At 50.9% G+C, this 25963-nt stretch overlaps 1 protein-coding gene across 1 annotated transcript in view; it reads right to left on the bottom strand.

Annotated features, from left to right (window-relative positions):
* LOC133082658 (acetylserotonin O-methyltransferase-like) overlaps positions 1-25963 on the bottom strand; it is a 209866-nt gene that overhangs the window by 151819 nt on the left and 32084 nt on the right. The window contains exons 9-11 of the mRNA XM_061179341.1: positions 20013-20113; positions 18513-18667; positions 18232-18388 (exon numbers count right to left, since the gene is read on the bottom strand). Of these exons, the coding sequence (XP_061035324.1) occupies positions 18232-18388; positions 18513-18667; positions 20013-20113 (413 nt within the window). The remainder of the gene's footprint in view (positions 1-18231; positions 18389-18512; positions 18668-20012; positions 20114-25963) is intronic.

Raw genomic sequence — 25963 nt, 5'->3', positions numbered from 1 at the left:
CGTTACTGAGGACGTGAGCTGGGAGGCGGCCTCTCACAGCTCTGAGGATGGTTGGGGACGTTACTGAGGACGTGAGCCTGGGAGGCGGCCTCTCTCAGCTCTGAGGGATGGTTGGGGACGTTACTGAGGACGTGAGCCTGGGAGGCGGGCCTCTCACAGCTCTGAGGGATGGTTGGGGACGTTACTGAGGACGTGAGCCTGGGAGGCGGCCTCTCTCAGCTCTGAGGGATGGTTGGGGACGTTACTGAGGACGTGAGCCTGGGAGGCGGCCTCTCACAGCTCTGAGGGATGGTTGGGGACGTTACTGAGGACGTGAGCCTGGGAGGCGGCCTCTCTCAGCTCTGAGGGATGGTTGGGGACGTTACTGAGGACGTGAGCCTGGGAGGCGGCCTCTCACAGCTCTGAGGGATGGTTGGGGACGTTACTGAGGACGTGAGCCTGGGAGGCGGCCTCTCTCAGCTCTGAGGGATGGTTGGGGACGTTTACTGAGGACGTGAGCCTGGGAGGCGGCCTCTCACAGCTCTGAGGGATGGTTGGGGACGTTACTGAGGACGTGAGCCTGGGAGGCGGCCTCTCTCAGCTCTGAGGGATGGTTGGGGACGTTACTGAGGACGTGAGCCTGGGAGGCGGCCTCTCTCAGCTCTGAGGGATGGTTGGGGACGTTACTGAGGACGTGAGCCTGGAGGCGGCCTCTCACAGCTCTGAGGGATGGTTGGGGACGTTACTGAGGACGTGAGCCTGGGAGGCGGCCTCTCTCAGCTCTGAGGGATGGTTGGGGACGTTACTGAGGACGTAGAGCCTGGAGGCGGCCTCTCTCAGCTCTGAGGGATGGTTGGGGACGTTACTGAGGACGTGAGCCTGGGAGGCGGCCTCTCTCAGCTCTGAGGGATGGTTGGGGACGTTACTGAGGACGTGAGCCTGGGAGGCGGCCTCTCTCAGCTCTGAGGGATGGTTGGGGACGTTACTGAAGGACGTGAGCCTGGGAGGCGGCCTCTCACAGCTCTGAGGGATGGTTGGGGACGTTACTGAGGACGTGAGCCTGGGAGGCGGCCTCTCACAGCTCTGAGGGATGGTTGGGGACGTTACTGAGGACGTGAGCCTGGGAGGCGGCCTCTCTCAGCTCTGAGGGATGGTTGGGGACGTTACTGAGGACGTGAGCCTGAGGAGGCGGCCTCTCTCAGCTCTGAGGGATGGTTGGGACGTTACTGAGGACGTGAGCCTGGGAGGCGGCCTCTCTCAGCTCTGAGGGATGGTTGGGGACGTTACTGAGGACGTGAGCCTGGGAGGCGGCCTCTCTCAGCTCTGAGGGATGGTTGGGGACGTTACTGAGGACGTGAGCCTGGGAGGCGGCCTCTCACAGCTCTGAGGGATGGTTGGGGACGTTACTGAGGACGTGAGCCTGGGAGGCGGCCTCTCTCAGCTCTGAGGGATGGTTGGGGACGTTACTGAGGACGTGAGCCTGGGAGGCGGCCTCTCTCAGCTCTGAGGGATGGTTGGGGACGTTACTGAGGACGTGAGCCTGGGAGGCGGCCTCTCTCAGCTCTGAGGATGGTTGGGGACGTTACTGAGGACGTGAGCCTGGGAGGCGGCCTCTCTCAGCTCTGAGGGATGGTTGGGGACGTTACTGAGGACGTGAGCCTGGGAGGCGGCCTCTCACAGCTCTGAGGGATGGTTGGGGACGTTACTGAGGACGTGAGCCTGGGAGGCGGCCTCTCTCAGCTCTGAGGGATGGTTGGGGACGTTACTGAGGACGTGAGCCTGGGAGGCGGCCTCTCTCAGCTCTGAGGGATGGTTGGGGACGTTACTGAGGACGTGAGCCTGGGAGGCGGCCTCTCACAGCTCTGAGGGATGGTTGGGGACGTTACTGAGGACGTGAGCCTGGGAGGCGGCCTCTCACAGCTCTGAGGGATGGTTGGGGACGTTACTGAGGACGTGAGCCTGGGAGGCGGCCTCTCTCAGCTCTGAGGGATGGTTGGGGACGTTACTGAGGACGTGAGCCTGGGAGGCGGCCTCTCTCAGCTCTGAGGGATGGTTGGGGACGTTACTGAGGACGTGAGCCTGGGAGGCGGCCTCTCTCAGCTCTGAGGGATGGTTGGGGACGTTACTGAGGACGTGAGCCTGGGAGGCGGCCTCTCTCAGCTCTGAGGGATGGTTGGGGACGTTACTGAGGACGTGAGCCTGGGAGGCGGCCTCTCACAGCTCTGAGGATGGTTGGGGACGTTACTGAGGACGTGAGCCTGGAGGCGGCCTCTCACAGCTCTGAGGGATGGTTGGGGACGTTACTGAGGACGTGAGCCTGGGAGGCGGCCTCTCTCAGCTCTGAGGGATGGTTGGGGACGTTACTGAGGACGTGAGCCTGGGAGGCGGCCTCTCTCAGCTCTGAGGGATGGTTGGGGACGTTACTGAGGACGTGAGCCTGGGAGGCGGCCTCTCTCAGCTCTGAGGGATGGTTGGGGACGTTACTGAGGACGTGAGCCTGGGAGGCGGCCTCTCTCAGCTCTGAGGGATGGTTGGGGACGTTACTGAGGACGTGAGCCTGGGAGGCGGCCTCTCACAGCTCTGAGGGATGGTTGGGGACGTTACTGAGGACGTGAGCCTGGGAGGCGGCCTCTCTCAGCTCTGAGGGATGGTTGGGGACGTTACTGAGGACGTGAGCCTGGGAGGCGGCCTCTCTCAGCTCTGAGGGATGGTTGGGGACGTTACTGAGGACGTGAGCCTGGGGAGGCGGCCTCTCTCAGCTCTGAGGGATGGTTGGGGACGTTACTGAGGACGTGAGCCTGGGAGGCGGCGCTCTCACAGCTCTGAGGGATGGTTGGGGACGTTACTGAGGACGTGAGCCTGGGAGGCGGCCTCTCTCAGCTCTGAGGGATGGTTGGGGACGTTACTGAGGACGTGAGCCTGGGAGGCGGCCTCTCTCAGCTCTGAGGGATGGTTGGGGACGTTACTGAGGACGTGAGCCTGGGAGGCGGCCTCTCTCAGCTCTGAGGGATGGTTGGGGACGTTACTGAGGACGTGAGCCTGGGAGGCGGCCTCTCTCAGCTCTGAGGGATGGTTGGGGACGTTACTGAGGACGTGAGCCTGGGAGGCGGCCTCTCTCAGCTCTGAGGGATGGTTGGGGACGTTACTGAGGACGTGAGCCTGGGAGGCGGCCTCTCACAGCTCTGAGGGATGGTTGGGGACGTTACTGAGGACGTGAGCCTGGGAGGCGGCCTCTCTCAGCTCTGAGGGATGGTTGGGGACGTTACTGAGGACGTGAGCCTGGGAGGCGGCCTCTCACAGCTCTGAGGGATGGTTGGGGGACGTTACTGAGGACGTGAGCCTGGGAGGCGGCCTCTCACAGCTCTGAGGGATGGTTGGGGACGTTACTGAGGACGTGAGCCTGGGAGGCGGCCTCTCACAGCTCTGAGGGATGGTTGGGGACGTTACTGAGGACGTGAGCCTGGGAGGCGGCCTCTCACAGCTCTGAGGGATGGTTGGGGACGTTACTGAGGACGTGAGCCTGGAGGCGGCCTCTCACAGCTCTGAGGGATGGTTGGGGACGTTACTGAGGACGTGAGCCTGGGAGGCGGCCTCTCTCAGCTCTGAGGGATGGTTGGGGACGTTACTGAGGACGTGAGCCTGGGAGGCGGCCTCTCTCAGCTCTGAGGGATGGTTGGGGACGTTACTGAGGACGTGAGCCTGGGAGGCGGCCTCTCTCAGCTCTGAGGGATGGTTGGGGACGTTACTGAGGACGTGAGCCTGGGAGGCGGCCTCTCTCAGCTCTGAGGGATGGTTGGGGACGTTACTGAGGACGTGAGCCTGGGAGGCGGCCTCTCACAGCTCTGAGGGATGGTTGGGGACGTTACTGAGGACGTGAGCCTGGGAGGCAGCCTCTCAGCTCTGAGGATGGTTGGGGACGTTACTGAGGACGTGAGCCTGGGAGGCGGCCTCTCACAGCTCTGAGGGATGGTTGGGGACGTTACTGAGGACGTGAGCCTGGGAGGCGGCCTCTCTCAGCTCTGAGGGATGGTTGGGGACGTTACTGAGGACGTGAGCCTGGGAGGCGGCCTCTCACAGCTCTGAGGGATGGTTGGGGACGTTACTGAGGACGTGAGCCTGGGAGGCGGCCTCTCTCAGCTCTGAGGGATGGTTGGGGACGTTACTGAGGACGTGAGCCTGGGAGGCGGCCTCTCACAGCTCTGAGGGATGGTTGGGGACGTTACTGAGGACGTGAGCCTGGGAGGCGGCCTCTCTCAGCTCTGAGGGATGGTTGGGGACGTTACTGAGGACGTGAGCCTGGGAGGCGGCCTCTCTCAGCTCTGAGGGATGGTTGGGGACGTTACTGAGGACGTGAGCCTGGGAGGCGGCCTCTCACAGCTCTGAGGGATGGTTGGGGACGTTACTGAGGACGTGAGCCTGGGAGGCGGCCTCTCTCAGCTCTGAGGGATGGTTGGGGACGTTACTGAGGACGTGAGCCTGGGAGGCGGCTCTCACAGCTCTGAGGGATGGTTGGGGACGTTACTGAGGACGTGAGCCTGGGAGGCGGCCTCTCTCAGCTCTGAGGGATGGTTGGGGACGTTACTGAGGACGTGAGCCTGGGAGGCGGGCCCTCTCTCAGCTCTGAGGGATGGTTGGGGACGTTACTGAGGACGTGAGCCTGGGAGGCGGCCTCTCACAGCTCTGAGGGATGGTTGGGGACGTTACTGAGGACGTGAGCCTGGGAGGCGGCCTCTCTCAGCTCTGAGGGATGGTTGGGGACGTTACTGAGGACGTGAGCCTGGGAGGCGGCCTCTCATAGCTCTGAGGGATGGTTGGGGACGTTACTGAGGACGTGAGCCTGGGAGGCGGCCTCTCTCAGCTCTGAGGGATGGTTGGGGACGTTACTGAGGACGTGAGCCTGGAGGCGGCCTCTCTCAGCTCTGAGGGATGGTTGGGGACGTTACTGAGGACGTGAGCCTGGGAGGCGGCCTCTCACAGCTCTGAGGGATGGTTGGGGACGTTACTGAGGACGTGAGCCTGGGAGGCGGCCTCTCTCAGCTCTGAGGGATGGTTGGGGACGTTACTGAGGACGTGAGCCTGGGAGGCGGCCTCTCACAGCTCTGAGGGATGGTTGGGGACGTTACTGAGGACGTGAGCCTGGGAGGCGGCCTCTCACAGCTCTGAGGGATGGTTGGGGACGTTACTGAGGACGTGAGCCTGGGAGGCGGCCTCTCTCAGCTCTGAGGGATGGTTGGGGACGTTACTGAGGACGTGAGCCTGGGAGGCGGCCTCTCTCAGCTCTGAGGGATGGTTGGGGACGTTACTGAGGACGTGAGCCTGGGAGGCAGCCTCTCAGCTCTGAGGGATGGTTGGGGACGTTACTGAGGACGTGAGCCTGGGAGGCGGCCTCTCTCAGCTCTGAGGGATGGTTGGGGACGTTACTGAGGACGTGAGCCTGGGAGGCGGCCTCTCACAGCTCTGAGGGATGGTTGGGGACGTTACTGAGGACGTGAGCCTGGGAGGCGGCCTCTCTCAGCTCTGAGGGATGGTTGGGGACGTTACTGAGGACGTGAGCCTGGGAGGCGGCCTCTCTCAGCTCTGAGGGATGGTTGGGGACGTTACTGAGGACGTGAGCCTGGGAGGCGGCCTCTCTCAGCTCTGAGGGATGGTTGGGGACGTTACTGAGGACGTGAGCCTGGGAGGCGGCCTCTCTCAGCTCTGAGGGATGGTTGGGGACGTTACTGAGGACGTGAGCCTGGGAGGCAGCCTCTCAGCTCTGAGGGATGGTTGGGGACGTTACTGAGGACGTGAGCCTGGAGGCGGCCTCTCTCAGCTCTGAGGGATGGTTGGGGACGTTACTGAGGACGTGAGCCTGGGAGGCGGCCTCTCACAGCTCTGAGGATGGTTGGGGACGTTACTGAGGACGTGAGCCTGGGAGGCGGCCTCTCACAGCTCTGAGGGATGGTTGGGGACGTTACTGAGGACGTGAGCCTGGGAGGCGGCCTCTCTCAGCTCTGAGGGATGGTTGGGGACGTTACTGAGGACGTGAGCCTGGGAGGCGGCCTCTCTCAGCTCTGAGGGATGGTTGGGGACGTTACTGAGGACGTGAGCCTGGGAGGCGGCCTCTCACAGCTCTGAGGGATGGTTGGGGACGTTACTGAGGACGTGAGCCTGGGAGGCGGCCTCTCACAGCTCTGAGGGATGGTTGGGGACGTTACTGAGGACGTGAGCCTGGGAGGCAGCCTCTCATAGCTCTGAGGGATGGTTCCAAAAAGGTCAGGGAGAAGCCCGGTTACATAGGAGTTTTGCTGGGGAAAAAAAAAAACACTTCGTTGACCATCAAAAGATTACTGCTAATTACAAAACAAAGACGTCTCAAGTGAATGAATTTAGTGGTTTTCTATGTATAGGAAGATCCAAGAGTCTGGGCTCATCCAAATCATTCCTTTGATGTGCACCTAGGGCCAGGATCCTGTTTTTCTCCAACCTGAGTGACCCCAGGGTGCACCGCTGCGGGGCGGCTGCAGTGGCCGAGGGCTTGACGGCCTCAACATCCTCTGTTTACTGATACGGCAGGTGTGAATGGAAAATGTCACCTGCCATATCAACAAACCAAGGATGCTGCAGCCATCAAGCCCTCCACCACTGCCTTGGCCCTGGAAGGTGAGCCCTGCAGGGACTCAGGATGGGAACACACAGGATGCCCAGACTCTTGCATCTTTCCATACAAAGAAAAGCGTTAAATTCATTACCTTGAGATGCCTGATTTCTTTAATTAACAGTAATCTTCTGACGTTCAGAATACCCGGGGTTTTTTTGTTGCCCAAACTCTTATATATCCAGGCTCCTCCTGGACTTCTCTGGAGCCGTCCCTCAGAGCTATCTGAGAAGCTGACTCCTGGGCTGAAGTCCTCAGTCTTCTCCACCAAATAAAACATAATTCTCAACTTTTACGTTGTGCTTTTTTTTTTTTTTTCCAGTCGACACAGGTGACCTTTTTTGTCCACAGTACGGTAGGCATGACTGATTAAATTATTGTCCCCCGGGGGATTAAACTCAACCCCCAGCCCCTCCATTCTCCCCAGATGACGGTCAGGGGGCTGGCCTGAAAGTTCCAACTCTCTAGTCAGGTTGGTCTCCATGGCAACGAGCTCCATCCTGAGGCCATCCAGGAGCCACCCGTTAGCCTACAAAAGACCTTATGGCTTCGGAGATTCCAAGGGTTTTCGGTGTCGTGTGCCAGAAGACAGGGGCAGAGACTAAATGCATATATTTCTTATTATGTCACTGGAGTGGGGAGGGGCTTGCCCTTCTGGGGCTCACCAGTCCCTCTGGGGGTGGCTTCTGGAGCACGCCCAGAATTTTCGCCCTGCAGGAGGACAAAGCAGGGTCCTTCGGTCTCACCCTCCTGTTCCTCCTGGGTGTTCACGCGATGCTATTATGTCCCAGACTCTTGCTTCACCACGCATGAGTTTAAACGGGTCAGAGGGACACAGGAACCCACAGCCCCAGTGGAAACTGTCTGCAGACGGCGTCTCCGGAAACAGGCAGGGCAGTACATCCTCCTGACAGAGTCCAGCGCTCTGGAAGAAACCTCACTCTTACAAACGACAGCCAAGAAAAAAAGTCAGCAAAATTAGAGAGCCATCATCGAAAAAGAGATCAGATTTGTGGTCGCCAGAGGTGGAGAAATTGGATGATTGTTAAGACATATAAGATGTTCAGTTGTAAGCCCTAGGGATGTAAGGTACAACATGATAAATGTAATTATCACTGCTCTGTGTTATGGATGCAAGTTGTTAAGAAAGTATATCCTAAGAATTCTCATCACAAGGAAAAAAATTCCTATTGCTTTCATTCTGTATCTACACGGGATGATGGATGTTTACTAAACTTACTGTGGTCATCATTTCATGATGTAGGTACTCAAATCATTATGCCGTGCACCTTCAACTTATCCAGTGCTGTGTGCCCATTAGAGCTCAATAAAACTGGAAGGAAAATAACTGTTAATTAAATCTTTATTTAAAAAAAGGCAATCCTATGTTTGCTTAGGTGATTCTTCTTGATGTGTTCTTATGGGAAAACGACCAACTTCTAAGTTTCCATCCAATCATCAATGCAGAACAGCAAAAATGAAAGAGTTTCTCACTGTTATTCTATTTTAGTATCTATCTTTGGCCAAACTACCATACATACAAACTACAAAGTGCAAAAAAAAATAGAGTGCCATTGAAGTCAGGACACCAGTGACGGCGTGTTTGCTGGAGAAAGATAAAATCTCATGCTAAGAGCAACGATGAACTTTGGATAAAATAGAGAAATGTGTGTTGAAGGCACTGAGCTGGGACCACCAAAAGCAGAGGCTGGTGGAGGAAGGGTCCTTGGGGGAGAGGAATCACAAGGGTGAGACTGATATCCAGCCACACTGCTGTCTGAGGGCAGCCCCCCGCCGTGGGCCACAGCTTCTGGGGGTCAGAGGTCAGGAAGCAAGGGACGGCCTTGCTGAGCGGCTTAGCGTGGGTGGAAACTGAGGAAGTATAAGAAAAGAAAGGAACCGTGGAACACCAACGTTTGCAGAACAAATTTCTGCTCACATCGTGGCCGACTCCCCCGTCACACGTTGTAGGGGGTGGGGACACAGCTGCAAAGACCCCAGGACGTGCAGCCTGAAGCGGGGCGTGCAGTCTGCAGCGGGGCGTGCAGTCTGAAGCCGGAGCTGGAGTCTGAAGTCAGCAGCCGGCATTTCTGCACCTGCTCCCTGACGGGCAATAGAGTCTGCAGTTCTCACCCTGTCCATCAGACGGGCTTGACGGACATCAGAGACCTTCCACGGAGCCCCCGGAATGACCAGGCCTGAGGAGTAAGGGCCACAACCCAGGTCGAGAGAATACGCCCCACGACAAAGGGCAAAACGAAAATCAATCCACCCGCAGAAACCCACAACCAGGTGTCTTCAAGCTCAAGGTGATGCCGCATCCGCTTCCTGAAACAAAACTAAATGCTCTTCAGAAGAAGATGACGTAATAAAAGTCCCCAACACACTGTCCACAGTTTCATTTATATGTATAACCTCTATTATCCACCTACCTACCTCACATCTATGTATCTACCTATCACTTTTCTCTCTGTCCATCCATCTATCTGTCCATCTACCTATCCATCTATCTACCTATATGTACATCAATATCTATCTATATCTATGTATCTACCTACCTATTATCTCTGCCCCCTGCCCTCCCCTCAAAGAGGCTTAGCTAAAAAGCTTAAAAAACAAAACAGTAACAATAACATGTACGTTTCTCAGTGGAACCACAGAACAGAGACCCAGGCACTCAAGAAGCAGACCCCATATCAAGCACACAGCACTTACATCATCTGGGTTCTTTACAAAGTATACTCCCTACACTTTGAGATCAGATGCAAAATTGCAGAGACACATGCATATGCAATTCCACGAAATCCAGAACATCAGACTCTGGGTCCTAAGAGTGGAGACTGGAGAAGGTGACTGAAGTGGATACATCAGAAAGGGGGGAGGGGGAGGGGAAGGAAGGCAAGGGAAATATGATGATGAGGAATGCACTGAAAAGGCAGAACATTTCATGAACTGGCCCCCGCCTGTGCCCCCCCCACCCCAAAAAAAAGGCATTAGGAAGCAGTGCATAGAAAAAGATGTGCTTATTTTAGTTTTGAAGGCTCCACCATTAATTCAACCAAGAAAGAGAAAGCTAACCATATAATCCAGCAATCCCACTCCTGGGCATATACCCGAACAAAACTCTAATTCAAAAAGATACATGCACCCCAATGTTCATAGCAGCACTATTCACGACAGCCAAAACATGGAAGCACCTAACGTCTATCGACAGAGGAATGGATAAAGAAGATGTGGTACATATATACAATGGAATACTACTCAGCCATAAAAAAGAATGATGAAATAATGCTATTTGCAGCAACATGGATGGACCTAGGGATTATCATACTAAGTGAAGTAAGCCAGACAGAGAAAGACAAATACCCTGTGATACCACTTACATGTGGAATCTAAAAAAAGACACAAATGAACTTATTTACAAAACAGAAATAGACTCACAGGCATAAAAAGCAAACTTATGGGTACCTAAGGGGAAGCAGGGGAGGGATAAATTAGGAATTTGGGATTAACAGATACACACTACTGTATATAAAATAGATAAACAACAAGGACCTAGTATATAACAGAATGATATTCAATATCTTGTAATAACCTATAATGGAAAACAATCTGAAAAAGAACATATAAATGATATATATAAATAATATACATATTATATATAAAACACATATATAAAATCACTTTGCTGTACACCTGAAACTAACACAACATTGTAAATCAACTATACTTCAATAAAAAAGTTAAAAATTTTTTTTAAATAATTAAATTCAATTTTAAAATAAAGAACAAAGGTCCTTAATTCACTTGGCCCCTCGCACCAGAAGTGAGAGGAACAGAGGGAGAGTTTCTATCTCCCTCTCCGGGAGGCTTCCAAAAACACACCTTGGTCCACACCAAGAAAGGAATGGAACACTTCATTAAACAGAAATGTGAAGTGAAGAGATCCGATGTAGACACATTTCCATCAGCACCTGCAACATCTGAAAATCTCACCTCTACCTCACACGTCATAATCTATAAGGGAAAAGAATCTGGAAAAAATACATATATATGTATGTAAATATAACTGAATCACTTCACTGTACACCTGAAAGTAACACAATATTGTAAATCAACTACACCTCAATTAAAAAAATTTTTAAAAAACAATGGCAAAGGGGGCAGATCAAGTCATTAGAAGGTTTTGTTTCTGTGCGTTGCATCTCAGTGACTGACTGAGGGTCCCCTTCCTGTCCAGGGCTCCACAGACCCCCCACGCTCTCATCTTTCTCTGTGCTGGTATTATTACTAGTTGCCCTAAAGGGTAACAGCGATACTTGAATTTACTTTGTGGCCAGATGTTCTGCTGGGCACATAACTCACGAACGCCCCAGAATGAGGGTATCTGCATCCCGTTTGTACAGGTAAACAGTGAAAAAAGCTCGCTGCTAAGGAGGGTCAGGATTAGGGCGAGGAGAGCAAGGCACTGCCCTCAGGTAGAAAATTGAAGATGACACCAAAAAAAAAAAACAACAACCAGAAAGCAAGATAAATAATGTCTAGTGCAAGATTTTTAAAAATCAAAATGAATACAAACATCGCATAAAATATCAGCATTTTGGATCCAGGCAGGAGCCCCTCACCCCCGGGACTCTGGTCCTGAGTGGGAGAACCAGGGTGTCCAAGCTTCTTTACCTCAGGCAACAGGGTGGAATCACCCATGGGTCTAAGGTTACAAACTGGTATTTGAGGACTACAAACAGGTAGTATCAGCTCTTTCCCAAGTCCTCAAAGCCCCCCAGCAGAGGTCAAGTGGCAGCTTGGTGAGAACATCACATCAATGGAATCACACAATGGAATGAGGACCAATGAACCAGTGAACCAGGGATGGCAGGGCTGGGTCGACCAGACGGATGCACCAGATGGACCCTCTGGGAAACTCCTGCCACACCCAAGGGGCACAGTGACCACCCACAGGGTCGGGGCACAGGGCACGGGGACAACCCACAGCAGCCGTCTGCTGGCCTCCACCCTCGGGACAGTGTCTGGAACCCAGGACAGAGAGGGACACGTCGGATACTCCCCCACAGGGCAGTGTACCCTGGGGGCCCACCCTGGAAGCCCACTGTCTTCCACCCCATGTGGCTCCAGGGAAAGGGCTCCTGGAGCCCTGGCATCCACTACCTCGTCCTCCTTGGCAGTCCCACCAGCCTCCAAGGACCCTACGATGAAATGGTGTCCCAAGCAATCCATATTAAACTGGAAAAAGAACCCATCTCCTTGTGGTATATATATATATACACATATACATACACACACACACACACACACACACACACACACAGACACACACACACAGAGGAATACTATGCAGCCATGAAAAAGAATAAAATAATGCCATTTGCAGCAATATGGATGCAACTAGAGATTATCATACTAAGTGAAGTGAGTCAGAGAAAAACCAATACTGTATGATATCACTCACATGTGGAATCTAAAATACAAGTCAAATGAACTTAGCTACCAAAAAAAAAAAAGACTCACAAATATAGAGAACAGACATGTGGTTGCCAAGGTGGGGCAGGGGGGACGGATGGATTGGGAGTTTGGGGTTAGTAGATGCAAACTATTATATATAGGATGGATAAGCAACAAGGAGAAAGGCAAATATCATATGATATCACTTATTTGTGAAATCTAAAATATGACACAAATGAACTTATTTACAAAACAGGAAGAGACTCACAGACATAGAACACAAACTTATGGTTACCAAAGGGGAAGGGGGGGAGGGCTAAATTAGGAGTCTGGGATTAAGAGATACAAACTACTATATGTAAAATAGATTAACAAAAAGGACCTACTGTATAGCACAGGGAACAATACCCAATATTTTGCAATAATCTATAATGGAAAAGACTCTAAAAAAGAATATATATATACACAGATACATATATGTACATATGTATAACTGAATCACTTTGCTGTATACCTGAAATGAACAAAACACTGTAAAACAACTATACTTCAATTTTAAAAAAATCCTCTCTAGTCAAAAATAGGTGAACACCCTCAGAACTAGACCTTCTTTCACTGAATTCTGCCAAGCAATAAAGTTCTGATGTTCTGACTTAGAGATACTTCTTTCGGTGAACTGGTTATACAGCGACCAGCTTCTAGCCGCTAGTTGACCTTGACGATCATTCAAGAACAGTCCCCCATCTACCCACAAGGAGCCAAAAGCCAGAGAATAAGATAACCATCCGACGAGTCATTATCACAAAGAATCACCATCACAGCTCTCTGACGGTTCGCCATGAACCCCCAGAAACAATCCATCACAGCGATGGACGAATAAATCACTTCATTCCAGCTTTCAGATCACGGATATTTTTATAAAGACATGCAGGTTGTAGGTTTCCATAAAACGTTCACGGGTTTTCGTTCAATGCCTGGTGAGACTCACGTTTAATCAATGCGCATTTGTACCAAAAAATGGAATCGTGCATTTAGCAGAGAATAAACAGAGTAAGTGTGTGGTTCATGTTTTAACTCAGGATCCCAAGGCTCTGCTCAGGCCCAGGTCTATTCACCAAATAAAATTCCTCTTCGAGACAGGCGCGGTCTCCAGTTTATGACACTCTGCCGGCTAATCCTCGGGCACGAGAATAAAGTCCTTGGGGACGAGAGAGTGGCCACAGTGCGATAAAAACCATGCAAAGCATGGGGCCCTGGCGGCTTTACGGCCTCGTAAACCCTCCTGCTCCCAACCCCCCCCCCCGAGACTGAGCCCTGTGTCCCCAGCAACACCGTGCACGGTGCTGGTTTATGGGCGCGCGGTCCTATGGCATGTGTTTACGGGCCTTCTGGTCTCCTAGGAGGTGAGACCGTTTTGCTCTCGGCATCCTACCGAGGATGGTAGGATGCTGAATCTCAGCCACCTCAGCCACGTGTGTCCTCACTCCCTGAACTTCGATGACCCCGCACGGTAGGAAACAGGGCTGACAGAGCCGATGGAAGGCATAATTGCCCCGCTAAATCAAGCTTTATGGTCACAGAGAGACAACTGGCCCGGGGAACACAGCCACATGGGGTGCGGGGAGATAAGAGTCTGCAGTGAGAGGCCTCGGGGGGAGCTCACAGGGACACGCATGGACACAAGAGACACACACACAGACACACGGATGCAGGAATAAATACAGACACACAGACACATAAGCAAAGACACACACAGATGCAGGACAAAAAAAGATGCACCCAGACGCAGGAATAAATATAGATGCACACGGGCGCACACACACAGACACACAGATGCAGCAATAAACAGGCACACACAGACATACAACTGCAGAGACACACACAGATGCGGGACAAAAAAAGATGCATCCAGACGCAGGAATAAATATAGATGCACACGGGCGTACACACACAGACACATAGACGCAGCAATAAACAGGCACACACAGACATACAACTGCAGAGACACACACAGATGCGGGACAAAGATGCCCATACATGTAAACTTATATAGACACAGCCAGACACACACAAAAACACAGACACATACGCAGACACACATAAACCTGATACACACATGCACACACACAAAAACACAGACACATACGCAGACACACATAAACCTGATACACACATGCACACACACACACAGCCTCAGGGACCACACAGGCTTTCACGACAAAGTAGGAGGACCTGATGCCTCGAAGAGGAGGAGGATTTGCTCAGAAGCCTGGACTCTCCCTGCCGTCTGGGGTGGCGCGCAGGTGACAAAGCCCCTCAGCATCCCCCCCACCCCCCACAGCGACTTCGTCACACAGGAAGAAAATGTATCCCTGAGTTTCCTGGTGTTCCAGGAGCCACGACTGCACCGTGCACACAGTAGGTCCTCCGCCGTGTCCGCTGGAAGCAAAGCCTGCGAGCTAGCCAGAAAACACGACCCGGCTCCTCTGAGGCTGAGCAAACTCCAGGCAACGCCGAAGTAAGGAAGTAAAACCCAGACCAGCTGCGAATCCCAAGACGCCCTCACGGCTCCCCTACTATAGGAGAAACGGAGACCCTCCCCAAAGAGGCGTATGAAAAAAGATGTAAGATGTCAAATGAGGTGCGTGAAGAACGGCACCTGGTCCTGAGTTTCTCCTGGATGCCCAAGAATCTCCAGGACCAGAGTCCCAGGACACCCCCCACCCCCCGCTTTTTCTCGATTCCTCCAATGCACAAGGCGTTGGCTTCACCAGGAACACGCCCAGAGCCTTCTGCGAACAACGTGCCTCTTTTTTCCAGGGTCCAAGTGCCCCCAACCCTGAACTAGCAGCCCTTTGCACGTCACGGCCACGGTGGTTAAGGGGACCCGCGTCCCGGCGAGGGTGCAGGGGCTGCTTCTCAAAGGCAGACCCTTCCAGAGGAGGGGAGCTTCCTCAATCCATCCCCGATGGATTTTACCCAAAACACGTCCAATCGCAGCGTTTGGTGCGAGGGGCTGGCCATTTAAAATGGGAGAGGGTCTCACCTGCACCGCAGAAAATGCGTAAATACTCTCTACTCCTTTACAGGGAGAACCAAGGCTTTAGGGATGAAAGTTTCCACGTGTTTTAACTCACTCCGAGCGTGGAAATCGTGGAAATTCACCCAAATAAAAGGTGTATCACATGTTGCTTTTTGGAGAGCGTTCTTGGTGGAATTGTGTCCCACCACCAAAGCGTTAAGTTGACGTCCTAGCCTGGTACCTCAAAACGGGACCTTATTAGGAAACGGGGTCTTTGCAGATGAGATGAAGTGAAGGTTCTGAGATGAGGTCCTCCTGGAGGAGGGTGGCCCTACATCCAATGACACAGTCCTTCTAAGACAGAAGAGGACAGACACAGGACACAGAGGAGAAGCCCCGTGAAGACGGAGGCAGAGACGGGAGGGATGCGGCCACAAGCCCAGGGACGCCTGGAGCCCCCAGAAGCTGGAAGAGGCGGGAAGGACCCTCCCCTGGAGCCTCAGGAGGGAGCGCAGCCCTGGGACACCTTGACCTGAGACGTCTGGTCTCCAGGATGGGGGAGGATGAATTCCTGTGGTTTTTTGTTTTTTTTTTTTTGAGTTTTCAAATAGATACCTCTTTATTTTTGGATTATGGAAAATTTCTATATAAAAATAGAATGGTATAATAAGCACTCACGTACCCATCACCTAGCTTCAACAATTATCACCTATAGATTTCTTATTACATAGTTCTCCAATTTATTAGTAGTTCAGCTACGACTACATTATCCTTTAGTACTGGTTAAATCACTTTTTAAAAGGCAAAATGTTAACAGGTGTTAATAGGTGGTTATAAATTTATAGATAATTTACATTTTCTTCATTTTAATTCTCAGCATCTTCCAAACTTTCCACGGTGAATGTGTAGTACTTTTGTAATGAGAAAAAATGTTATTTTAAAATGATTGAAAAATGTATCTCTTTGAGTGTTTTTTTAAATATCTATTTATTTTGGCTGCACTGGGTCTTAGTTGCAGCATGTGAACTCAGTTGAGGCATGCATGCAGGATCTAGCTCCCCGACCAGGGATCGAACCCGGGCCCCCTGCATTGGGAGTGCAGAGTCTTACCCACTGGACCACCAGGGAAGTCCCAGGAGTATTTTTTCAAATGCTTAATCCCAGAGTATTTCTCGCTCTTTCTTAGAACAGTCAAAAGTGGGGGATCCTTTCCCCATGAGCCCATAACTCACTGCGAGGGAGTGGGATAAAATTTGGTTTTTAAAACATTCTTTTTGATGGTAAGGTAGAATCTTTGTGAAACTAGTGAACAAAAGAAAAAAAAAAACCTAATAGCACTCAAGAGAGCTAATGAATAGAGTTGCTGTGGTTCTACAGCAGAAATGTTGAGGATTCTTCTTTTCATGAGACTTTTCCTTAAGGAAAATCCACCCGAACAAGAAATGCCAAAACTTCTTACAGTCTTTCATATTCCCTTAGCAAGTCATGGCCCTGGTGATTGACAGGTGGTTTCCAAGGACCGGCAGTCAGTATCACTGTGCATCAGGGCTAAATTGGAGAAACAGGGACTCCAGAACATCACTCCAAGCTCAGATCAGGACCATCTGAGCCAGTCCCTTCCCAGCATGTGTCCTCCCTTTAGGACTATTGGGGGTGACTGCTCACAGGACAGCGGGTGACTATCCTTGCACTTGGGGGCTGGGTGGCCATGCACATGCAGAGCCCCTCATGGTGCAGGATGGAGCCTGGGCTTCTACTCCGGCAGCTTCTGACGCGGACAGTCTCCAGCGAGCGTAGCGCATGCGGTCCATCGAGACCCTTCTCCAGCAACCGCACTCAGACCCTGTCTTTTGTGAGGTACAATCCCTAGGGTGCAACAGTTACAACCCCAGCAGCAAGGAGCCTTACATCAGATCTTTAGAAACAATCAAGATGGGTGCCACACTGGCCACCGTGACTCCATCTTGGGTTTCCCTATTTCTAATAAAGCAGAGGTTCTATTCTAAATTCTATGAGCAGGAATCATAATATAACGTCACATCACAAGGATAGCTTTAGCTATGGAAATAAGAAACCGTATTCTGGTGAACTCCCGCCTCCAAACATCGGCTTCCTCGGTTTGGCAGAAATTTTTTTCTAAGCTTTCCGGCACGGCACAGGAGACGGCCTTCCTGTGGTTTTAACCCACCTGATTTGTGGTCATTTATTACAACGACACCAGGAAACCAATTTACGGTGCAAAGAAAGCAAAGCACCCATGTTACTGTACTTACGTGAGAATCAACAAATGCAAAATTAAATTTCAGAGACACACTTGTCTTGACCAACAGGAGCATGGGTCACACCATGTATTTACAGATGCTATGACGGTCTGCCTTGCAAAACTCAACGGGTCCGCTCTTAGGTGGTAGGGCAAAACGTTTAGCCCCAAAATATTTTAATCGCTTTTCTACGTCAAACCTAAGTAATAAGAAAACATTTTGAAGGTCTTGAAGCAACAGAACACAGAGTATAAACCCCGAGACGTACGCCGTGGGAGACCATTTCCACCAGCCCCAACTCATGTTCATTACATCAGGAACCACCCTTCACCTGCGGCCCCTCCTCGGTCAGCAGGACAGGTGAAGGAATTTGTCCTTTTTTCTAACAGCCTTGGAAAACCAGGGAGGCTCTAAGCAGGTACGGACATGATCTCATTGTGGCTTCAGACAATTCTCTGACCATAGAGAGAAGGCTGGCTTACGGGGAAAAGGCCAAGGGCAGAGAGGTCAGCGCCAGGAGAAGGTGTTTGCTCCAAAGGAGTAGAAAAACTAATAATAATTATTAAAGGAAAACTGCGTCTCTACTCACAGCACTTCCGACACCCAACGTGTGGGCTTTCCACGCCGAGCAAGTCTCCGGCTCTCCTGGGACACCAGCTGGGCGGCCTCCACTTCAGTTCACCCGGATAGGGGCCCGGGGGCGCGCAGACCTCACGGGGTAAAGGCTCGGCCCCCCAGGGCGGCTCCCACGTCAACACCGAGCGCGGGGACTGGGTCCCCAGGCCGCCCACACTTGCGTCCGACAAGGCTACACACGGAGGGGCCCCGTGGCGCCCTCCTCAGAGAACTCAGGCACCACGTGGCTGACTCACCCGTGTAGCAGAAAGGGACCAACAGCCAGAGAGAGCGGTGGACGGCGAGGCCCGGGAGGGCCCCGAGCGCCGCAGCTTCCGTCCCCGCGGAGCTTGGGGGGCGTCACTCTCCCCACGCGCGGACGGGTTCCCCGACCCGGGAGCTCTCGGAACCCCTCTACGCAGGGTTTTCACGGGGCCGCCGCCAGGCACGACTCTCGGAAGCCTCGCGCCTCGGGAGCCGCTCGAGCCCCGCCCCGTCTGCGCTGCGTGGCGCCTGGGGGCGGGGCTGAACGGCCCACCCTCTCGTCACGTGGCTGGTTCCTCGGGGCAACCGGCCCGCGCCTCCCAGGGCTACGCCTCCGCGCAGACTCAGGCGGGGCGGGGCTCGTTCCGAGGGTCGCAGGATGCTCCTCGCGCCTGCGTCACTCGGGAAGCTCCTAGGGTTTCGGGAGCTCTGCGCCAGGAACCGGGAGATCACCCTGCGTGAGGATGCGCCCTAAATCCAATAATAAGCGTCCTTATACGTAGAATATTATATTGTATAGTATGATTTATATATAATTTTATATACGATTATAATTTTAATTATACGTAAATTACAATATATGAGACACACATATACAATATAATTATATATAGATTGTACACATGATATACATTTATAAACTATATGATATATATTATATATAAACAGATAAAGTGTTACCCGTATGTTATAATCATATGGAATTATACTTGTATATCTATAATTATAGGTGATTAAAGATGATTATTATAATATATAATAGGTATATGATTATATGGCTATAAATAATATGGTATATATTTATATTTTAATATATATTAATTTTCATGCTATATATTTAATTTATATATTTTTTATTCCTTATATAATATAAAATGTATTAAATGTATAGTATACATTATACATAAAATGTATACTCTACATTATATGTATATATTATAATTAATAAAATATTAATATATATTATTTCCATGTATATAATTATGTTACAATATATAGTAAATTTATATGTAATTTATATATATAAATTATAATATAATTAATATATTATAAATATATAATAATATATATGATTGCCGTACAATATATACAGTATAATACGTATAATCATATACAGTACAATATATAAGGTAATAACATATATCATTGTATACAGTATAATATATATTATAGAGTGCAACCTATAACGGTATAAGAATACAATGAGTATTCTATTTTATATATTTACATGTATATAATTTATAGACAAATCATACATTACATTTATGTTTTCATGGATCTTATACAATTTGTAGTTAACATATCATGCACAATGGAGAAGCAAAAATGTTATTTGAGACCCCGATGCATAAGTTTCTTTCACAGACTCTATGCGGTTTCAGCAAGACGTGGGATAGGATTCAAACACTGGGGAAGAAAGGTGGCGTCTCCCCAGGCACCTTCTGGTCCCTCACACGATGCATGGGACGTGAACCCGGCGGTGGTGAAGGTTCCGCGGTTGGCGCCCAGGTTGCAGGGAGTGTGGACTCCGGGAGCCGCAGCCCCTGGGCTCCGTGCAGCTGCTCCTCCGAGTAAGGACGGCCCCTCTCTCCTCCCTCAGGCAGCCCCTGACCTGTGACCCCTCACGTCTTCCAATCCCCCAGACCCCTGCCCATTCCCTGACCCCCATCTCCCCTCCTTCCTCCTACCGACCCCACTCCTCCCAGGGCCCCACCTGCCCTTCCCTCCTCATCCCGGAACCAGCTCTGCCCAGGACAGCAACCCCAACACTCACCCCACTCCTGCCGGACGGGCCCTGCGTCCTGATTCCCACCGCATCCACACACACCCCTGTCTTCTTTCCCAGGTCCTTTCCCCAGCTGTGTCCGTAGTCCTCTGCAGAGGAACAGAACCAATGGGATACGTGGATGGAAAGAAGACAGGTAGATAACAGATGGATAGATGATAGATAGACTGATGATAGATAGACTGATAGATGATAGAGATGATAGACGGAGATGATAGATAGATAGAGAGGATAGACAGATAGATAGAGAGGATGATAGATAGATAGGATAGATAGATACATACAGATAGATATAGATACATATAGATAGATAGCCATGATATATTCTCCCTCCACTTTGTTCTATTCAGACCTTCAACTGATTAGACGAGGCCCACCCACCCTGGGGAAGACCACCTGCTTCACTCAGTCCACTGATTCACATGCCCATCTCATCCAGAGACACCCTCCCAGACAAACCCAGAATCACATTTGACCAGCTGTCTGGGCCCCTGTGATCTATAAAGTTAAGTGGACGCATAGAATTAACCATCACAGCTGGCGAGCGGCAGCAATGCCCATGTGGAGGGGGAAAAGCAGAGTGGCCCCTCCAGGTCTCTCTGCAGAGCCAGCCAGGAGAGGCTCGTGGCTCTGGGCCTCTTCTTGGGAGCATCAGCCTGCAAGGAGAGGTCAGGGCGCTCACACCCTCCTGTCTCGACAGAATCTGCGAGCCCCCCATACAGACGTCGTCCCAAGCTGGCAGGAAGCTGAGGAAGCCTCTGTCGTTCCTCTCTCCGTGTGGCCTGTTCCAAACGCCTGTCGGTAATAAATCCCCATCAAAAGGAAAGAAGCCATTGCATCTGGGCACTTTGATGCAAACCCATTTTCCTCGCAGGGACTCACCCCGACTATATCAACGTGCAGAATTCAAAAGAAATCATTCTCCTTTCCCTCGGAGAGATGCAGCCTAGGGAAACAAAGACCTACAGGGTCAGCTCCTGGGGTCCCTTCCTATTTACTTCACTCCTCAGAAATCCTTAGAATCCTTAGAATTCCTATAAACAAGGGGTCGCGTTTGCAGGTGAATTGGGACTATCTTGACTGGCTGGTATTCATACGGTAATGGAGGATTTTCTTCCCGCTAAATAAAGCACATCTGATGCAAACTATCCTGTTCCTTCCTCTTCGTTTGTCCTCGGATGTTTCTGAAATCTAACCCGGGTTTGTAGGCAAGATTGAGGTGAAGACGATAGTTACCCCTGGTGACCCCCAACCGGATAATCCAGGAAGATGTCATCTTGAGATCCTTCAATTCATCCCATGTGCAGAGACCCTGTTTCCCAACACGGTCACATTCACAGGTTCTGGAGATAAGGATGTGAGCACATTTGGGGGGACCCCCATTGAACCCAGGCCATGCTAGTATTGCCATATTGTAACCACATAATCAATCAATGAATTTGGGTTGTCCACAGCAACCCAAACGGCCAGCACACAAGATGGACAACCCTTCCTCCAAAGACCCAGAATGGAAATTAATCTCAGAAACACACCTGCCCCTGAATTTATACCTTCCTGGAAGTGACAAGCTCGTGACTGCACGAAACCTCTGTATGAGCAGGTACGGCGAGACACTCATTTTCTGCTTATTTTTATAAATTCCCAAACCTAGGTCGGAGGTAATAGATTTCCTTTTCCAAATAATATGCCTCAGCATCTCCGTATATAAATAACCTTGCTTATTCAGGGGTAAAAATAGCAGCCTGGATGGGATCGTTCAAACAGAAACAGCGAAGGAGAAGAAAATGAAATATGCAGACTCCAAAGGTTAAAAATTGTGGGGGAAAAACCTGAAAGAGCACGTACGCAGTCACAAAAGAAACAGTTTGACAAGAAGTGTCTGCTCTGGAAATAAGCATGTGGGAGAACAGGAAGCACTCAGGTGTGCTGGGGGCTCATAAACCAACACAGGTAGAAGCAGGGGGTCTCCTCCACCCCATCATTGCCTCCCTCACCTGGGGAAGGTCGTCTGGACCATCCAGGCTCCTCTGTAAACCAAGGATTGGATATGGGTTTGGACGCTGCATCATGGTTCCCAAGACCCCCCGGGATTGACAGACAACTGTCTGGAAGGACTCAGGCTCATTACAAGGTGGAACTCATGGTCATGGTTTAGTCCCATGAATGGATACACAGCAAAATCAGCAAAGGGAAAGCTGTGTGGGGTAGATCCTGGGGGGAACCAGGTGCGAGCTTCCAGGGTCCTGTCCCTGTGGAGTCACACGGGATGCACTGAAGTCCTCAAGCAACGAGTTGTGACCACGTGTGTGAGATGTTGTCGCCAGGGAATTTTAACTGAATATAGTAGCGCTCAAACACTGTGACTGTGCCCCCAGGGGACACTTGGCAATGTCTGCGGACATTTTTGGTTTTCACCACTGGGGAGGGGGAGCTCCTGGCACCTGCTGGGTGGAGACCAGGGAAGCTGCTCCACAGCCCACAGGGCCCGGGACGCCCCTCATCAGAGAGTCATCCAGCCCCAGATGTCAGTCGTGCTGAGGCTGAGAAACCCTGACCTAACATGAGAGAGTCTATCTATCTATCATCTATCTATCATTTATCTATCTATCTATCTATCAATCTATCTATCATCTCATGTATCTATCTATCCCTCCATCCATCCATCCTGTCTTATCTACCCATATATCCTCTCTATATATAATCTATCTATCCATCCATCCATGTCTATGTATCTATATATCTATCCATCCATCCATAACCTCTCTCTCTCCCCACCCATTTATCCATATATCTATCCATCTATCTATTCATCCATCTATCCATCCATATCTATCTATCTATCTACCTACCTACCTACCTACCTATCTCAGTGGTTCATAACTGGGGATGACTTGGCCACCCAGAAGGACACTTGACAATGTCTGGGGACATTTTTGGTTGTTACAACTTTGGGGAGGATCCTACTGGCTTGTGGTAGGTGGAGACCAGGGAAGCTGCTCCACACCCCACAGAGCACAGGACGCCCCGCATCAGAGGGTCCTCCAGCCCCAGATGTCAGTCGTGCTGAGGCTGAGACACCCTGTCTAGCATGAGAGACTATCTATCTATCTATCTATCTATCTATCTATCTGTCCATCCATCCATCTATTTATCTGTCTATGGCTGTGGTTCTAAACCAGGGATGACTTTGCCCCCAGGGGACATATGACAATGTCCAGAGACGTTTTTGGTGTCACACTGGGGGGAGGGGAGCTCCTGGCACCTGGCGGGTGGAGACCAGGGAAGCTGCTCCACAGCCCACAGGGCCCAGCACGCCCCGCATCAGAGTTATCCCGCCCCACATGTCAGCCGTTAAAACTGCTCTAAGGAAGTCCTGCCACCATGAATTTTCAAAACATTCTTTGCTCTCAGTCTTTCCCAGACTTGGTACCAACGACATCTGGCACCTGAAAGGCTGCACATGCCCGGCTTGTCAGGAAAAGACTTTTAACGGGAAAACGCAGAGGTGGGTGGGAATGTGAAATTGGAAGAGAATGGCTGAGTTCAGGAGGAAGACGGTTTACAACTCAGACACGGAGAGGCCAGGAGAAAAGTGAGGAACAGAACGGAAAGCTCAGGGGAGCAGCCACGCCGGGAAGTGGGCGGTGTGGATTCGTGTATTAATCCAAAGCAGGAAGCGAGGATGCGGGGCGCCTCCCGGTGCAGCTGAGATGTTGGTCTGCGACGTCTCACGGGGAAGCCAGGGCTCACCTGGTCCAGCCTCACCTGCTCAGGAAGCCTCGTTAAAGTTGCTGAAAACGAACATGGGGGGCGCGAGCCACGGGCAACAGAAGCCAGAGCTGAGGAGGCAGGAAACACAGGCTGTGGGGAATCCAAGGTTGTCAGCGGAGCCCCCCAAGGGGATCAAAAAGAGTCTCCCCACCCTCCTGCTCAGTTAGACACACACGACCTTCTCCTCCCCTTTCATCTGTCCCTTCATGGTCAGCAAATGTCAGGGCCTTTGAAAAGCGCAGGACCTGCCCTCCGTGGACCCCGTGTGGCCGTCCCCCAGGGAATGACCCACAAAGGGCCAAGCAAGAAGATGCCCTGAGTATCGCTCCCCGAATTCCCTCCTCCACCCTGACCCCCCCCCCCACCCAGCCCCAGGCAGCCACTGACCTGCTTCCCGTCACTATGGCATTGATTGCATCATTTAGAACTTTCTAAGCATGGTATTTCCAGACATTTACATTTTCCTAGAAATGGAATGACACCGAGTGTTCTTTGGGGTTCTGGCTGCTTTTACTCTGCATCATTATTTGGAGATTCCTTCACCTTGCTCTTTCTTACACTTTCGTGCCGGGGTTTTTTTGGTTTGTTTTTTTGTTTTTTTGCTTTTGCTTTCTTTTTTTTTGAATGGCCCATTTCAATAAATCAAAGAGGTAGATTCCTAGAATGCATCCCCCCCATCAATTCCACAGAGTTAATCCCACACATTTTTAACTGTAAAAAATAAAATACTGTACTAAAAAAGAGATTGGAAGCTACGTTTATACTTTTATAAAGGAAGGCCTTTCTAAACATAATGGACAGAGGTGGACACGGTGAACAGAGATTGGATGATTTGCTTTGCCATCAAATTAAAAATGGCAAATCAAAAAAACTTAAGTGGGAGGGATAAATTGGATATTAGGACTGACATATACACATGACTATATATAACACAGATAACTAATAAGAACTTACTGTATAGCACAGGGAACTCTACTCAATACTCTGTAATGACCTATATGGGAAAAGAACCTAAAGAAAGAGTGAATACCTGTATATGTATAACTGATTCACTTTGCTGTACACCTGAAACTAACACAACACTGTAAATCAACTATACTCCAATAAAAAAATTTTTTAAATAAGTTAGGGACTTCCCTGGTGGCGCAGTGGTTAAGAACCCGCCTGCCAATGCAGGGGACACGGGTTCCAGCCCTGGCCTGGGAAGATCCCACATGCCGCGGAGCAACTAAGCCCGTGCGCCACAGCTACTGAGCCTGCTGCGCTCTAGAGCCTGGGAGCCACAACTACTGAGCCCACATGCCACAACTACTGAAGTCTGTGCACCTAGAGCCCATGCTCCGCAACAAGAGAAGCCACCGCAATGAGAAGCCAACGCAGCCATAAATAAATAAATAAATTTATTTATTTTTTTAAAAAAGGTTAAAAAAAACGTAAGTGGCAAATTACAAACTGATTGGAAACGGACAAAGCAGGCAAATGGGCTTTTTGTACAAACACAAAGTCATCACGCTTTGCACGCAGGCCAGGACTCATATTTTTCCAGCTGAAACCCACCCTCCTTCAAGTATTTATCAATAGGTAAAGTGCCTCAGAAACACACAGTAATTAGCCCTGCGTGGAGGGTAACGGACGCTTTTCTGATCCTTTCTTCCTTTCTCTACATCCTGATGTTTTCCACAGGGACTGTCTTCACTTTTGCTGTTTGAAGCCACTTGTGTTATTTCTGTGAGAGCCTCGTTTCTTCTCAACGGAGACTCTGCTCTCAGGCGGCCCTGGGACCTGGCTGTCATGTCCAGCCAGTCTCCTCCGGGCACAGTTTGGACGGTTTCCGGAGTACCGAGCGCTCTGTGTGGAGCACCTGCTCGGGAGGTGGGCAGCCGGGATGGGGGTGGGGTGTCTCTGCACGTGAAAACGCGCCTGGGGAAAGGTGACTGCTAGCAGCGGCCAGCGGTCCAAGGCTGTGGTTTCCGCTTTCTTTTTTTTCTTTTTTAATTAATTTATTTATTTATATATTTATTTATTTATTTTTGGCTGCTTTGGGTCTTCACTGCTGCGCGCGGGCTTTCTCTAGTTGCAGCGAGTGGGGGCTTTTCTTGTTGCGGAGCACGGGCTCTAGGCGCGCGGGCTTCAGTAGTTGTGGCACGCGGACTCAGTAGTTGTGGCTC

This window comes from Eubalaena glacialis, chromosome X (genome assembly GCF_028564815.1).
Source record: "Eubalaena glacialis isolate mEubGla1 chromosome X, mEubGla1.1.hap2.+ XY, whole genome shotgun sequence".
NCBI lineage: Eukaryota > Metazoa > Chordata > Mammalia > Artiodactyla > Balaenidae > Eubalaena > Eubalaena glacialis.
Note: the sequence above shows the minus strand (reverse complement) of the source record. Positions and strands in the feature narration are given on the sequence as shown.